This window comes from Xiphophorus maculatus, chromosome 11 (genome assembly GCF_002775205.1).
Source record: "Xiphophorus maculatus strain JP 163 A chromosome 11, X_maculatus-5.0-male, whole genome shotgun sequence".
NCBI classification, from domain to species: domain Eukaryota; kingdom Metazoa; phylum Chordata; class Actinopteri; order Cyprinodontiformes; family Poeciliidae; genus Xiphophorus; species Xiphophorus maculatus.
The window spans coordinates 18,878,734-18,896,078 of NC_036453.1; the positions used below are offsets into that span (position 1 = coordinate 18,878,734).

The following is a 17,345-nucleotide window of genomic DNA, read 5'->3' on the forward strand; positions in this document are numbered from 1 at the left end:
ACCAGTGCGTAGTCATCATACTTGACGTCCACCATAATTATGTCATTCTTACTGCCCCAACCTAACAAAAGCAACAAGATGTCAGTGTGTCTGTTAGAACCGCGTTACTTTGGTGTGTGCATTGTACTTAAGCTCACTAACAAATGTAAACTTCCCAGGCATGTCAGTCTTTTTGGCCCGGTTGCTCCTTCACCAGCAAGAGCTGTCGGCGCTGCAAGAAGATGCAACTCGTTTGTGATTCATTTTCTATGTTCCTTTCTCTCTCTCGGTGTCCTCGACTGGCATATGATAGATCCACGTCTCCCTCTGCAGTTGATACTAGCGTGGCAACGCCCATTTTCATTGTATTTTTGATGTTGACAAACCACTTGCTGTTGGTAGCGAATCCGATGAAGTACCACTTCCCTCCTGCCTGTTGAAGCAAACAGAATATTAAAAACCATTCGTTCAATATAACCTTGAGATGTTATTTTTGCTTTTAAAGGGGTAGTGTTATGCATTTCCAAGGGATAGTGCCATTTTATACCACAATCAAGTTACTATGTTACCTTCTGTTCTAAAAATGCTGTATGTATCAAACGTCTCTTGAAAGAAATTTGACACCCTGAAATTAGGTCCGTGTCTCTTTAAGAAACTCCTCTTTCTGACATGCCGCCTTCAGCATGTCCTCACAAAAATGCTTCTTTATTAAGTCATTTACTACCATTCTTAGAACAAGTAGTTGGTATGATGAGCTCAGCAGATGCAGTTTCAACAGATTTTTGCTAATGGCTGCTGCTGCTAGTCTGAAGGAGCTAAATGGGGAAGGTGTGGATACAAAACCAGGATTCAGTGATTTACATGTAGGAGCTTTGTAAGAGCAAGTGTTTAGGCACCTAAAATGGTAGCCATGGGAGATTAAAGGATTTCTCAAACACATGAAAGAATCAAAGCAACAATCTGCATGTTTTTGGTGAAGAAATAACATGAAATAAAACTCAGAAAAAATAATTTTACATAATACTCCCCTTTAAAATAATATTACCTATAAAGTGTGTAAACATGGATTGGGGCATTGCAACATAAAGAAAATTAGACATCATCTGAAAGAACAGCTGGTTGCTGGCCCTCTGCTGCTCTTGAATTAACTGGAAATGTCTTTCTTCAGCTTGTTGCTGCATTTTTAAGAAGTTCTTGAAAGAGCCAGACTCCTGCTTCATTCTTTAGCATTCAGCCTCATCCAATTTTCTCTTCTCATCCAGGTGAGTCTCAAACCTCTTTCCCCTTTGTTCACAAAGCAGGGAGCTGGTGGTGGGTGGAGAGCCATTTCTGTTCTCAGGTTGCATTCACATTCACAACCGTGCCAAGAGTTCACTTCAACCAAAACCCAGTGAATCAGAATTTGCTTTTTTAGCCTGCATTAGAGTTCAAATTTACATTCACACCTCTCCTAAAGAACCGGACTTTCTAGAGAGACGAACTAGAGTTCGATTAAAACGGACGAAAGGGAGTGTGAATGGACCCCGAGTTGCATAAATGGGAGAAGTTTCAAAGAGGGACCTGATGGGGGCAGCAGAGGACAAACTATTCGGGTTCACATCTGCTGGAGTTGAGGGAACAATAAGTTCTGAACTGAGTTTTGCAAAGGAGAGGGAAATCTATTTATTTAAAGATTTATTAAAAACTGTTCTGTCAAGAAATAAGATAAAACGGATGTTGAATGTTGCATTAAAATACACCTGAGTCATTTTTCATTTACTACTTAAGAGTTTAGAAGTTGGATACAGCAGCTGGTGGGGTCATCACTCCCTTTGGATCGTAGAGCTACAGCGTTCTCCAAAGACTTCCATCTTTGAACAGACATTAGCGAGTTTCAGAAACTACTTCTAGCAGTTTTTAACAGTTTCCCTTCTGAATATATGGGGGATGAAGATTAATGGTATTATAAAACTGAATTTCATTAAAAACATGACAGAACTTTACAGAATGCTACATAAATAAAAGAAAGTATTAATCACTACTGCACTTTTCAGCTTAGAGAATAGCTAACACCGTTTATATCCGCTGAGGTTCAGTACTGTGTTGTGTTGAATGCTAAATACTTAAACACAATGTGAAACTAAAATGCATTTAACCATCTTAAAGGCAAATGCTGCACAGCTTTTACCAAGTAAACAGTCTTCAACCTTTTCTAAGAAATTTATTGAATTAATCATTACATCTTTGCTTCTGAAACATGCATTTATTTAGTTTTAATGCAGAGACGTACATAATAAATCATTTCCCTTTTACAAGCCATGAGCAGAGCAATTGTTCACCAAAACATGCACGTGTGTGTGCTCTTTTTTTAAACACAAGAATGTTTATATTCTCCTGCAGTCTTGTGCAAATTAAAACTATTGTCAGAATCATATGCCGAATCACAAACTCTTTAAGCTGCACTGAGAGTCTGAAGCGGTTTTAATAAGATTGTAGAAGAAACTAGACCAAGTGGGTGGGGCTGGAGTGAAGACTCACAGAGGAGTCTGCCATTGTGAGAAACTCAGCCCAGTTCTGATAGAAGCCACGTGAATACTCTCCGGTGTCGATGACAAGTCCCCACAGGCGGCTCTGGCCCTTCTTGTTCCTCAGAGCCAGCTGAGCCTCACGCCCCGTCACGTTGAAGCTGATGTTCAGAACCTGCACCACCAGAAGGTAGAGCAGTCCAACTGTGATTATACTGCTGTACCAGCAGCAGGTGAAGCAAAGGGCTGTGCTGTAAACACACACAGAGCAAACATAACAATACAACATATTGTGTAACTTGTGTAATGCCTACGAACAATGATTCATACTTTTAAAAAATTAAGTAGATTTCTGCCTCTGCTGCCATTTTACAGCTTTTCCTTATCATACAACAATCTGTTGAGTTTTGTCATTTTTGTCCCCTGTTTTTGAAGAGTCTGCAGCACCTTGGCTGGGTGTAGACGCCGGGGCAGTAGAAAAGGGCCGTCATCAGATACTGATGAGGACAGAGGCTGCGGAGCACCAAACCGATCCCGTAGACGGAGGTCAGTACAAACACACAGAGGGTCTGCAGGAAGCTGCGGTGGTTTGCTTGTCCCACGCAGCTGTTTATCCTGCAGCATCTCAACATGCAACACAGACAGACAGGTTAGAGGATGGAGATGCAATTCCACATTTTGTCATGTCACAAACAGAAACCTCAATGTGATTTACTGAATCAAATTAGTGCACAATTGCAGAGAGGAGGGTAATTTACCCATGGTTTTAAAACAAAAATGCTCATGAAGAAAAAAGTGTTACTTTTCATACCCCAAAATAAAATTGCTAGTTACCTAATTAGTAAACAGAGTCCTGCTGTGTGTAATTTATTCTCAGTATAATTAGAGCTTTTTTGTGATGATGTCAGAGCTTTGGCAAAAGTAACTATGCAATAAGTTTGCGTTCATAGAGAACTCACATATATACATGTCACACTTTCTGATCTCTTCCTTATTTTTGAGAAAATAAAATAAATCCATTTGTAATGTTTTGTTTTTCACTTGAATCATTTTGTCAACGGGACTACAAAATTACTGCTAGATGACATGCTTTATAAAACACCTAATTGAAAACAAAAGTGTGTTTTTCCAGTTTTAAGCAGTTTTTAAAGACATGATGCAGTTCCAGATTTGCATCACGACCATAAACTGAATTTTTTGATGATTTTGTTACATCGAAATGTGACCAACAAAGTTCACTTTCTACTACTATATGTTAGAATGACTGGTCTGCAGCTTGTTTGTTGCACAGATATTAACAGAAGTTATTGCAGTTAAAAGATCTGTAATCTTGGTTGGGAAAATCAGCAAAATAAAAGAAAAAAAAGCCACAGATAAACTATTTTAAAGGAAGACCCACCAGACGCAGTGGTGGTCCAGACGCTGAACACACGATCCACATGTTCTGCAGTGTCCAGCACGCGGGGGTCGCATTACTTTGCACACAGGACACAAGCTCCATTTTGTTGTTGGGGGATATTTGCTTGTCTGTTCTGCGGTTGTTGCCTGGATAAATCCATCAGAATGAGTAAAGTCATCTTCTGCGTACGTCCTCTGACGATTTGCTTCATGGTGAGAGGCAGGGACAAATCCTGGACCTCTCTTAGTGTAAATGAGTGAAACTATAGTGAGAATCATCCCAGTGGTCACAGCACACGCCTGCAGTGGGCTGACATCCCCGCGGGGTAAAATCTCCACAATGAAGAGATAATACATGTAGGCCAGGGAGTAGAGGGCAAGGGTGAGGAAGAAGAGGGTGCGCCTCTTCCTTTGATGGGTGGCGTAGTAGTAAGACAGCACCAGGATTGGCAGAGCAGTGAGGATGGTGATACCGAGGAGGTAGTGCAGCGCTGCAGCTTTCAGCAGGAGAGGCAGCAGCAGCAGAGCCGGGATCATGGAGATCTCCAGCTGGTTGATCATGGTCCTAAGCACAGGAGACTGGAGCCCATATGAAGGTGGTTTCTCCTTCAGCCACCTAAGAAAGGCACAAGAAATCAGACTTAAGCAACAACAATATACTGTACATTTTACTGTATTTTGACATGCTGAAAGTTTTCAGGCTAAAATCATGGTATTTGTTTCCCTATCACTTTGTTCTCAAATTAAAATGTTCCATCTGTTGAAGGCTATAGCAAAAATGCAAATTTTCTATAGTTTTGATAATATAATTTTTAACATAATCAACATATTCAAAAGCAAACACGGTGTCAGTAATCCTAGAAACAGCTCAAAACTGATTTAAAATCAAAGAATGAAGGAATTATTAAATTTTTGTAAGCGGTATCCAGGCTGTTTTTTAAACAGTAACTATTTCTCAAACACAGATTTTACGCAGTGAATAAATGTGCTTGGAGCTTTAACAATTGCAAACTTATGCTGTTGCATAAAGAAATGTTCGCATTATTTTATGCTTTTTATCATTTGGATAATAAATGCCAAAGGAAATTGTGAAGGGTGGTATATCTGTTTCCTGTTCTTCTTATACATGTATGTATCTGAATAAAGCTGAGACAAACTGGCAACCAGCGCAGGGTGTATCCCAAAAAAGAACCAGCACCTCTACAACCTTGAACAGGATCAAGGAAGTATAAAAAAACCAATGGAGTGTTATTTGTCAGGGTAGGATGGGCTGGTATCAGTCTGTCAATGAACATACAAGAAGTAGTAGATTATCAACTGATGGGCTTTGCTTCAGTAGGAATAGAAGGACCTCTTCTAATAATCAAAGAAAAAAAGTATTTCAAAGACTTTCTTGGCTCGCTGGTTCATCCTCACAATTTTTCGGCACCGTAAAAACAGTTTCATCACATGCCGTACCTATTGAACGCTTCATCCAGATCTTCACAGTCACAGCAACACCTGTACAGGTAGATGTCACATTCACAGCAACACATGGGATCATCTGGCTCTGGAGGCTTCAGCTTCTCCCATTTCATAGTGACCTGCTAAAGATCCCACCGATGTTTAACTACTTTAAAAGAAAATGCAATCATTAAAGCAGAGGCAAAAGCATATAGATAAAAATGTGTCATCTAAATGGCTAAAAACATCAGGAAGCAATGTTTCTAGCAAATAAAAATCTAAAATAGTGTGACAATTCCAATAATTACTATTACAAAAGACTGACTTCAGAAACCACCTACTTAGGAAACATTAATCAGCTAAATTGATAGACACACATCTAACTTGACTCTGTTGGATAGAAAACTCTGTGCTTGTTACGTTCATTTGAGAAAGATGAGTAATGTTAAAAAAAATAATGCTGGAAACGAAAGCTGTGAATTTTATTTTGGGTGTTGTCATGTGAAGGAGCAGAAACAAGAAGCGATCTTGCTTACATTACATTACTTTACGCGATACATTAGATAAAAATATATGTGATATATAGCTGTAGATCTATAAACCAGATGCACAGATGACAGAAACAAAATGGTTACAGTGAATGAATGGATTAAATGCATTCCAAGCTGCTATCAGAAGATTAACTAGTTTTTGTTTAAGAACTAAAATAAAGCATAAACTTCAAATACTTCTGATTGCTTTCACGTCCTTGGAGATTCAAATATAATTTGTTAAAACAAGGCCACTGTGTCTGCAGAGACTAGCTATCTGGGCCAGCAAACCTGAAGCCCTAACACTCCGAGATGTCCTGGAGTTATTGTAGGGGCAATGTATTTAAAAAAAATTACTCAGACGTACATGAAGAATGCATCAAAAACAAAAGGATAAATAATAAATATAGACCAGTTTAGAAAAATGTAAAATTTGACTGTATCTGATGAAGATTAGTGCGAGTCGATTATATTTTAACGGCATTGAAATGCCAAGAAAAACATTCGCAAACAAATCAACAGTTTCTGTTTACTTACCTTTTGCTTTTGAGCAAAATGTAAAGCTCGACAGAGTTGGATTCACTTATTCCAAGTGTAAACGATGAGTGATGATGAAGAAACAAAAATAAGAAATGACCTCTTGTCACCAAGCTCCTTCTGTGAGTGATTGAAGGGAAAGATGAACAGAGCAGCCTAGTTTCTCACCAGTCATTTGTGTTGGGGAAAAAAAAAAAAGAAACTGGCATGTTTCAGCCCTGGTGGAGCAGCAGCAGCAGCGTGTCAGTGCAGGGAGATGGTTTCCATTGCTCGAATTCCCATGGAGGAAGTGTCCCAACAGAAGGCAACATTAATTCCTCTTGACAAGTGGTTTGAATATCATGTTGCATCTACCGGCTCACGTAACTTTGAATAGTTTACAGGTCGTCCTCTGGCATACGTGATCCCCTGTCAGTTGTCGTTTCAGATTTTAATACTGGCATGCTTGGTAAATATGGAAGCCCCCTCTACGGGTTTGGGCCGCCCAGAGAGCAGGTGGAGCCTCAGCTGAGCAAGGGGGACTGGGGTGGTCTCTGCTGAGGTGTTCAAAAGCTGCATCGGCAGCCCTGATGATCCACACCCGGCTGGATGAGGTGTGCATGAGAAACATGACAGGCACTCATACGATGAGAGAGTGATCGTTGATCCACGAGCAGCCCCACCCTCATGGATCACATTTCCTCCCACAAGACGTTTGACCTTGCAGCTCCCACACAGAAAACTATGTTGAAAGTGTTGGTGTTTGATCTGTGCTCTGATGTGTGTGTATTCTTATACATTTTTGCGTGTAAATGTTTCGCTTGTCGCACCTCTTTTCACTTAAAGTGACAATGTGGTAAGTGACCCCTGCAGCGACGTCGGCCTCTGATTCCCCCCCCCTCCCCCCACCCCGCTCTGTGGTGCTTACAAGATGGTTCGGCTTCACGCTCGTAAACACCTCAGCAGCGAGCTTGCAAAACTATTCATACCCCATTGAACTTTTTGACATTTCATCACAATACGGCCACAATCTTTTATGGCTTAATTTTGTTCATGTAGAAGTTACAGGGGACAGTCCGACAAAAGTACTGCATCAATTTAAATGGAAGTGAAATGCTGCATGTTCGCAAATCTCCAACAGTTGAAGACCAAAAACTTCTTTGCATTTTTATACAGCCCCCCTCACTGGATAATCGCCTTTTCTGACAGCTGTTTTTTTCATGGGGGATATGGTTGTTGCATCTAAAACTTATGTCTTTGTCAGTTTTTATTTGGAAATCACTTGTAGCTCAGTCAGATTGGATGGGAAGCATCTGCAATTTGTAAACATACATGTTTAACCTTTATCACATGTTTTTTAACTGGATTTAGGTCTGGACTCTGCCTTTCTAATAGATGCTCTTTGGCCTCGGACAACCATTTATAGCTCTGGGTTTATGCTACGGTGGAAGGTGAAATTCTGTCCCTGTAGCTTCCAACAAGTTGTCTTGTCTTGTTTTTGTCTCAGTCCATCTTCAAATCAATTCTGACAAGTTTACATAACCCTAATAAAAAAACATGCTCACAGCATGTAGAAAACCAAAGGAACTGCAAAGACATCGTTAAGTAAACTAACAGATAACAGCAATTACCAAAATGTTTGTAGTCAAAAACAAGATGGCCGACTGGGGATAATGGCTTGAGTAACTGCAGTATTTGTCCATAAAAGAATTCATAATAAAGTTTTAAATTCCTGCACACTATTTCATGCTTTTGTTTTTTTTTTACAAATTAATTTCTCTAATGAATCTCTCAGGCCTTCACCAAAACATCTGGATTTATGCCAAGGTGATTTGAGATAGACTCTTTTTCTAAGCACTATGTCAGTGGATTATATTTTGCAATATCAGAGTAAATGGAGCTTAATTTTAGATTTTATTAATTAAAAGAAAAAAACATGTATAGTTTTCTTCCACTTCACAGCTATGTTCTACTTTATGTTGGTCTATCACATAAAATCTTGAGAAAATACACTGAAGTGGGACTGTAGCATGGAATCTAAATAAAGTCAAGTGGTAAAAAGATACTTTGGCAAAACGCTGCATCCATCTAGCTTTACATCACCACTAAATGGGGCAAAAGAGGAAGTATGGATCATAAGTGTTTAATGCAGGCCTCACTGTGTTAACAGGCAGCTGCATAAGAAATGAGAAAGCACTTCGGCGCCTGGAGGATTGAGCTTCCTGGAAGCTACTAGAACAAATCAAAGTTATTAACTGGTCTCTATAAGAGACATTTTGCCATAATGTTTTTTTCTAATTACTTCAATTTACCAGCAGACCCATATGGTACATGGTTTTCACAGGAACAAACATGATTATTTTTTTTTCTAATTTTCCTTCCATAAGTTCCCCAGACAATCATTACAAACCAAAGAATCAGAGGTGGAGATGCAGGTGCATTATGACCTGTAGGCTGGTGTATTCTCAGCCCTTAATGTCTATATAAATGTGCGTCTAGACAAACTGAATCAATGCAGGCGAAAAGATGCTGCTCTTGGCTTTACGGCTTCCATTAGTCTTAATGGAGCCCGGAACCTGAGATAACAGCTCTAAACCAATTTGGAAGATGCTATGCTGTGCCTCTGAAGCAGCAGTATGTGCTGAAGTCCACCGCTGAGATAAAAATGTTTACTGCTGTACAGTATTGTGCAAAGGTTTAGGTGCATCTTCTATATTAGGTTCTTATGATTGTCCACAAAGCTCTTGCAGAGTTTTTTTTTTCTTTTTAATAGAACACACAAGCCTTTTTGAAGATTTATTTCTCCTGATCTTCTCCTAGGATTTTTCATCCAAGATCAGACCACAACAAGAGAGGGATCTTTGACCATTCCTTTTTGCACAATCTCTCTGGATCATGGAGTCCCGATTCCTCTCTCATGCCCTCTTCTCCTAATCTCACCCCACAGTTTTCTAGTGGATTTTGGGTCTGAGAAGAGCTTATGGTCTTTATTTCTCCTGATATTTCTGAGATTTTACCATGTCATACACTCTAACAAGGTTTCTAGGTCCTTATGAGGAGAAGGACCTTAGTTTCTCCAAATCAGTTTCCACTTTGATGTTAATGTTTTGATGATGATGGATTCAAGAAAGCAAAAGAAAAAGCTAAAACATCCAAGGTGGTGAGTAATTTTTTTAGGGAATGTAGACATTGTCTCATTTAGTTTAAAGATAAAGCCAGACAGCCACTGTCAATTAAATCTCATCAAACAGTGGCCTATTTTAAACAAATGCATGTGAAAAGCGAGTTCTTAATGTGTTAAGCTACCATGGAGGATTTTTCAAGTCACTTAGATATAAAAACTGTGTGTACGCCACCTAGTGGGAAGATCTGCAATATGTATTTGATCCCAAAAACTACAAAATGGGAAGTTTGAACTTGTCTGGAAAAACAAGGTGGTAATATTATTAATTACAACCTCCTCCTTCTTACAACTACTTAATATTGATATTAACTGGAACGTGACAAACAAAACTTAATTGTGAGGTTAAACATGCACAGGAGGGAAATGTAGTGACCCAGTAGTATCCAGTCTTTCAGTCAATGAGCTACATCACAAGACCAAAAGTGAGGATTGCAGTGTTGATATAAAGGTAAACTGAGAATTTTCTAGATCAGCTCTTTCTTTACCCTATCAGGCTGGAGTTAGCACCAAAATTGCTCCATCAGTCTCTCCCTCCATCCCTCATAAACAAGAGGCCACTTGAGACAAAAGGTGACCCCTGATTCAAAGGAATCAGTTGCAGCTGTTTTAGTTGGTGAACTATGACTACAGATTTAAAGAAACTGAAAATGCAAAACATCCCAGCCATCTTATATCTTGAGATTATGTTCATAAACAAAAGCAGGATTGGGGTTATGGCTGGTGGAGTTTTACCAGTAATGAGAACAAATTCAACTTAAAAGTATTCCAGGCATCCTGCAGTCTCACAAATTGTGACATGATCACAATGCCGTCTCTCACCAACAACACGGAAGAAAACTGTTCTGGGGAGGTGAGGATGTTGGATCCCTCAATGATTGTAACCCACGACCTGATCCCATTTCACAAAAACTCAGAGAATGTGATAAAAAATCTCACTTCAAAGTCAAACTTTGAGGTATTTTTTTGGTATTTATTTTAAAGTACCATTTGTTTAAACACAAACTAAAAGATTATTTCATTATTCATTTTTACATATTATAGCAAGTGTAGAGTAAACATCACAATCACCCTCAAGAGGTAGGAGGCAAAAAAGATTAAACCCAACTGACTGCACCCTGAATACTCTGTCCCTTTATTCATCTGCATGGTTTAAATTGAGGTTTTAGAAATCTGCACCGTTTATCATTTCAAGAAAAAAAAGAGACATCTTCATTTTCACTCTGATACAAGTGCAACTGCTGATCAAAGCCCCCAGGTTTTAACCTTTGGCCAAAAGCAGGCTTGAAAGTCTCCACACAACACAGCAAATGTTCCAGCAGCAGGTTTTAAATCAAATAAAATCCCAAAGTCCAAAATGAGATGAAAATGTATGATAGTCCTGGAATGTTTGAGGTGATGTAAACACAGAGAGAATGTTCACACAAATGAGGAGGACAAACACAACACGGGCCAACGATTCTGGACTATATGCTTCGGCTACTTTGGTGTAGAGACAAGAAACTGGAGGCTCATTCCTCGAGGGTCCGGAAGGCATTCTGCATGTCCTCCAGTAGCTGGGCATATTCTGCCCTGATCTTAGCTTCTCCATCTTTAACAGGGTCCTGAGGAAGACACACAACAACTTCATTTTTCCAATGTAAATTTCTAAAATACATAACAAATCAAACCAAAACTAAATGTACCTTGAACTTCATGGAGCTGACCCTGTATAGGATCTCTCCCATGTGCTCTCGGATCATGGCCCAGGTGATCCGGTTGTCGCTCTGAGCCGTGGACTCCACTGCGTGTCGGGCCATGTCGTAGAACGCAATCATGTTTGAGAGGATGCCAACGGTTTTGTAAAAGGGGCAGAACCTGCGTGTGGAGGACGGAGGAATGTGTGAACCTTATCAGTTATGTAATAATCACATGAAGGAAACATTCACAGACTTGTTCCCGTCGTTTCCAAGCAGATCAATTTATCAGTTTATTTGTATAGCACAAATCAGCAACAAGGCAGTTCAAAGTGCTTTATATAGTAAAAAAATTATACAGTAATCAAGTATGAAACAAGCAGTAAACATTTTATTTAGTCAAATGCCATGACCAAAATCATCAAGAATAATCATCAAATATATTGGTCAATGTTCCCTTTATTATTAATCCAAAGAGGGTTTTTAGCCCTGATTTGATCAGCACCTGTGTATCATTAGGAGCTGATAAAACATATAATATAATATGTAATACGTTTAAAAGTAAAAAGTAAGCAACTGTAATCAAATTTAGAAGCACAGAAAAAGTATGGCACTCATTGGAAATAACTTACTGAGACTAAAGGTGATTTACATCATGCAAGTTGTTCAGAAATGTATTCAACTTGGAAAAAAAGACGAAGGTATGCCACCCCAGGTATACGTATGGCAAAATAAGTACCCATAGTTAAGTTAAAATTTTAAAAATAAATAAAACTAGTAGGCGTTCTCACCTGTCATAGGGGGTGTAGCCATTCTGCTGCAGGAAGTCATCCTTTATGAGCTTAGCTACTTCCAGAGTGATTTTATCAGTCTCAGCGAGAGAAGCCTGCAAACAAAACAAGATCTGTGCTTGTTGCATTCACACGGTCAGCAGCCATCAGCTGACCCAATGTTGGTCTGAATAAAAAACACAGGATTAGATCACGCTCACTGTTTAGTCACTGTGTACTAACGCATCAGTCACATGTAATAATTGCACGAAAGAGAATATGTATTGCTTCCCTTACCACACAAGCTGCAATTCATAAATGATCAACAGTTTTTAATCTGAGATTTGGTCACATGTTCTACCCTCTTGGTCGTCCTTACCTTGCCTACAAGCTGCACGATTTCAGCCAAGTCCTCCTCCTCCTGCAGAATCTCCTTCGCTTTTGTACGAAGTGGGACAAACTCTGGAAAGTGTTTGTCATAATATTCATCCAGTGCTCGCGTGTACTTGCTGTAGCTGATTAGCCAGTTTACTGAAGGAAAGTGCTTTCTCTGAGCCAGCTTCTTGTCCAAACCCCAGAAGACCTGGGAAGAACAAATAACGTCTCACACACGTTGAATCAAAAGGAGGAGGATCCACGACTGAGGCACCATAACCAGCAGGATACCTGAACTATTCCCAATGTGGCTGAAGTGACTGGATCTGAGAAGTCTCCACCAGGGGGCGAGACACTAACAGGAATCACCAAATTAAAACAAGAGTCAGTCTGATAACTGATACAATGCAGACCAAGACTTTATGTCAACTCAATAAAAAACTAGAGGTAAAGATGATCATTACAGTCATGATATTAAATGCTCCTTTTAACAAAATTTCTGAAAAGAAAATGTGCTTCTAACAATCTAACTTGAATCAGAACTGATTCCAGTTGGGGTCAATAAGTAAAAAAACACACGAAAAACAAGAACAATAGAAACATCGACTGACGCTCCAACGATGCTGACGCTGCCTTCTCTCTCTGGATTTCCCAGGCACTTCACACGTCCAGCGCGCTCGTAGAAGGAAGCCAGCCTGGCGCCCAGATAGGCAGGATAGCCACTGTCTGAGAGCAGGAGCATTCACATCATCAGTGGTTTTAGCAGCTCTTTAAAGATAAAGGCAATGCTAGATTTTTTTTCTGGTCATGGTTATCTATGTTGGACAGACAGTCTCTGCACATGTAAGTAAATAAATACCTTATGACCAGTGAACTCACCTGCAGGCATTTCAGCCAGTCTTCCAGAAATTTCTCTCAGCGCCTCGGCCCATCGGGACGTTGAGTCGGCCATCATGCTCACATTGTAGCCCATATCTCTGAAGTACTCAGACAGCGTGATCCCTGCAGAGTTATGAACAATGTTATTAAATCTAATGGGTGTTTGGTCTACTAACCATGAACCACAAAACACTTTTTAGACAATACCTGTATATTTGAATTATAAAAAAAAGAAACATGCTTAAAAGATATCACTATCTGATTTTGAATATTATCCGAATGTTTATGATTAACTTAAAACTGTACAACTTGGGTGAAGGGTTTTACATATTTTTTCACAAGCAAAACTTTCTCCTACTGTTCTCCAAATGTAACAATCATAATGGTCAAACTCTTCAGTTTATGTTTTATAAGTATACAAGATATGTGTTCAAAATGTAAGGTCCTTGTCTGTGAGCGCATTTGCAAATTGTGATATTGCTTTTGAAGTGGTGGCTTCTTCCTTCCTGCATGGCCTTTTAGCTCAAGTCGTTAAAGACTTATTTTATTAACGATAAAACTCTCCTACCAGCTTCAAACACTCCCTGCACAAGGACTTGTTTTGGAGCCAACATGCACACACCTGTATAGATGGAAGCCTCTCGAGCGGCCACAGGCATGTTGGACGTGTTTGCAACCAGCGCTGTTCTCTTCATGATGCTCTCAACTTTGCCATCAACTTCCATTGTAAGCTGTTGAGCAAAGGAAACAGTAACATTACATCAGTTTATGCCGTCTCAACATGACGTAAGGAAGGACATTTCTGATCCACAGCCGACTATAGGAAACTCAACATGTGTTCTAGGACATCCCAAACTTGGTCTTTCCCCACAAACCCATCATTTGTTTTTGGTAATGCAGTGTTACTTCATATATCTTGCGGTATTGTGGCCATAAAGTTCAGCAAATCATAACAAATATAGTTGCTTTTTTTTATATTCAACCCAGTGACAGCTTGCTTATTATTCTTTGTCTGTAGAATCTCAAATTTAAGGCGAAAAGATAAAAACCACGAAACAAACAAAAATAAATGCCATAAATGCCCAATGCAGCTACTGAAAACTAAAGGTGGCACATTTTTCTGAGTTTAAAAAGTCTAAAAAGTGTTCCAGTCACAGAAATTGCACATTAAAGCGTAAAAGTTGCTCCACCGACCTCTGGGAAATCCCGCAGCACTTCAGACATTTCATTGCCACGTTCTCCACAGCCCACATAGATGATGACGTCACTGTTGGAGTACTTTGACAGCGACTGCGAGATCACGGTCTTTCCGCACCCGAAGGCTCCAGGTATAGCAGTTGTGCCACCTTGTACACATCTATAGAAAGTTAAAATCATGGAGGTTTGAACAGTTGACAAATAAATATTTATGAAACTAATTAATGTGATTAAACACATAATTCAACATCCAAAGAAGCACTCACGGGAAAAGTGCATCAAGAACTCTCTGGCCAGTCAGCAGTGGATGATTGGCAGGTAATTTCTCTGTTACCGGCCGAATTTGTCGTACTGGCCACACCTGGACCATGGTAAACTTCTCCTTTACTCCTTCAAATTCAAGCTCCAAAACAACATCCTGCACTCAAAAAAGAAGATCAAACGGAAACCAATACATCATTTGTTTCAAAACTCTGTAGCGTATTCAGCTTTATGAGCAGCGCTCACAGAAAGGTCGTAGTTCCCAGGTGGAGCCAGGTAGGTGACGGTGCCTCTGTTTCGAGGTGGAAGCAGGAGTTTGTGCTTAATTAAGGAGTTTTCAAACACAGTCCCGTAAATATCTCCGCCTGTGATGTGACTGCCAACCTATAGCCAGGAAAAGAAAAAAACAAAAAAAATGACTCAGACTAGTTGAGAAATACAGTAGTATTTAAATCCAAAGTAGTAATGGGAAGATTTCCCACCCGAAGGCTCTGGCCAGGAGAAAACTCCCATTTGATGTCTCTGTTAAGAGCGCCGATATTTACTCCTCGTGGGATGTAGATACTTTGAGTGAGGTCATTAATGTCTTTTAGTGGACGTTGGATACCGTCAAAGATGGAGCCCATAATTCCCGGCCCCAGCTCTACGGAAAGGGGTTTCCCCGTTCGGAGGACTGGGTCACCGACAGACACACCAGCTGGAGCATAAAGTTAGGGGAAAACAAACACACGCACAAAGCCAAGGCGATCACAAGATGCTTTTAACACCATTCCATATGTTCCTTATTAAAAACAACTTGACCAGTGGCATTTAATGTAATGGAAGGTTTTTGTGGCAGTAGAAAGGATACACGTCTCTTCATACACCTGGATGGTCGCCATGTCACCCTCTAAACGAATGATTTCTCCAACCAGCTCGCTGTGGCCGACACGAACCAGCTCATACATGGCAGCTCCAGCCATGGCAGTGGCCGTCACCACTGTCAGTGGCAGAAGCAGGAATGAAAAAAACAAAACAAAAAAATACTCACTAAAGAACAAAATTTTTTTTACAATTATTTCTATTTTCTACATCTACCTGAATGCCGCTTAAGTTTGTCTATTTTAAATAACACAAAAAACCCAAACTAATCAAACTGATCATTGGATTAAAGTCCGACCGATTTATGGTCATAATTAAAGGGATTGTTTAAGCCTCGTTACTACATTTGCTTTTGATAAATAACTTGTAGCAGAATTATTAGACAAAACACAGCTACTCTTTATGACACCATTGTAATCGTGTTTGAAAAGTTGGGCAGACCTGGTCCTGAAACTCCATGAACATATCCAAACTGGCTTTCTCTCTCCTCATCCTGGATCTTAGGAAGCTTTGACGTGTCCATAGTTTTAATTTACGTCCTGCAAAGAAACCCGGGGAGGTCAAGAGTTGACAAAGTTTATTTACTGTGACACAATCAGGCAGTTAAAACCGTTACATCATTTTAGAGTAATGAAAGTCATCGCTGAGTACGGAGAGGCTTAAGTTACACAGTATCTGATCACTTGTTTCCGTTTTTTTGACTTATAGTGCAGAATAGCAGAAGGATTGCAACTTCTAAACTTTTGGAGTGTCTGGAAAATGAATAGACAAGTTAAGCAGATCACAAACAAGCCTCAAAGGACAGATGGCTGTCTCATGTTTTGACTTCAAAGCTGATTTGTGCGTGAACGAGTCAGGTGACAAGCTAGCAGAGTCCCGACAGCCATGATACTCAGGTAAAACTAATTCACACAGGGTTGGGGCACCACATCACACAACGCTTTGACGAAAGACAAACATATCTGTGAAACTCACACCAAATAACGTCAATATGTGAATATTACCTTAAACTGATATGAAGTTGTGCCCAGGTTTGTCTCTACTGTCGCAGGATAAGGAGGAGCTTCCCTGTGCTAATCACCTGCAAAGCACCGGGCTGTCACGGGAAGAAAACGTCTCCATTTTGGCTCAAGCAGCTTCACATTGCCTCCAATAGCACTGGCTACGTCTTGAGCCATTATGGCGTCTGAAGAAAAACAGTTTCCCACCCTGTGCACTTCCGTCTTTCCACTCATGTATCACAGACGCATTACTGACCTCTGCTGGACAGAAGTGAAAACGCACATGACTTACAGTGCCTGTAAAAGATATTAAATAAAAAAACGTAATGAGCTGAAGAACCGAGTAAAGAAAAAGAAAAAGAAAAAAAAAAAAAAAAAAACAAGAAAGATGTGCACTTAAAAGATGTAATGTTTATTTAAGGACGTGAGGAAACGGTTTTGTATTGATCATGAGAAGGTGACATACAAATGTTAGCATAAAATATAAATAAAATCGATTTTAAAATCCTGTTAAGTGTTAAAACTACACAGAAAGAGAAACAAAATAAAATCTACATTCATTAAAAAAAGCTAGTGTAAAAATTGATCTGAGTGAGATACATAATAATAATAATAATAATAATAATAATAATAATAATAATAATAATAATAATCAATATAAACCTGGTTAATTTTTGTGAGGGCCAAAAAAGAGAGAAACCAGTGGAGAAAGATGAAGTGAAGAAAAAGAAATTCTCATAAAGACGTTTATAAAATATTTATTGGTATTTAATT

General features: G+C 39.5%; 2 protein-coding genes across 5 annotated transcripts; both read right to left on the reverse strand.

Annotated features, from left to right (window-relative positions):
- Positions 1-61: 61 nt before the first annotated feature.
- LOC102222268 (palmitoyltransferase ZDHHC23-like) lies at positions 62-6,959 on the reverse strand. 4 transcript variants are annotated; one of them, XM_023342454.1, is made up of 6 exons: positions 6,392-6,959; positions 5,340-5,464; positions 3,883-4,497; positions 2,931-3,098; positions 2,497-2,734; positions 62-412 (listed from the first exon to the last, which is right to left on the reverse strand). In XM_023342454.1, exons 2-6 carry the CDS (start codon positions 5,456-5,458, stop codon positions 164-166), a joined length of 1,389 nt encoding a protein of 462 aa, XP_023198222.1. In that variant the 5' UTR covers positions 5,459-5,464; positions 6,392-6,959; the 3' UTR covers positions 62-163. The 4 variants fall into 4 exon arrangements, with proteins under 4 accessions (XP_023198222.1, XP_023198220.1, XP_023198221.1 ...); XM_023342452.1 differs by having other exon boundaries at positions 5,340-5,467; XM_023342453.1 differs by having other exon boundaries at positions 5,340-5,490.
- A 3,556-nt stretch (positions 6,960-10,515) lies between these two features.
- On the reverse strand, positions 10,516-16,699 carry LOC102233759 (V-type proton ATPase catalytic subunit A). The gene is made up of 15 exons (XM_005802921.3): positions 16,575-16,699; positions 16,012-16,109; positions 15,560-15,688; positions 15,192-15,406; positions 14,956-15,093; positions 14,715-14,866; positions 14,446-14,608; positions 13,874-13,982; positions 13,252-13,374; positions 12,984-13,098; positions 12,664-12,727; positions 12,377-12,580; positions 12,019-12,113; positions 11,237-11,408; positions 10,516-11,155 (listed from the first exon to the last, which is right to left on the reverse strand). Exons 2-15 carry the CDS (start codon positions 16,091-16,093, stop codon positions 11,063-11,065), a joined length of 1,854 nt encoding a protein of 617 aa, XP_005802978.1. The 5' UTR covers positions 16,094-16,109; positions 16,575-16,699; the 3' UTR covers positions 10,516-11,062.
- Between the last annotated feature and the right edge of the window lie 646 nt (positions 16,700-17,345).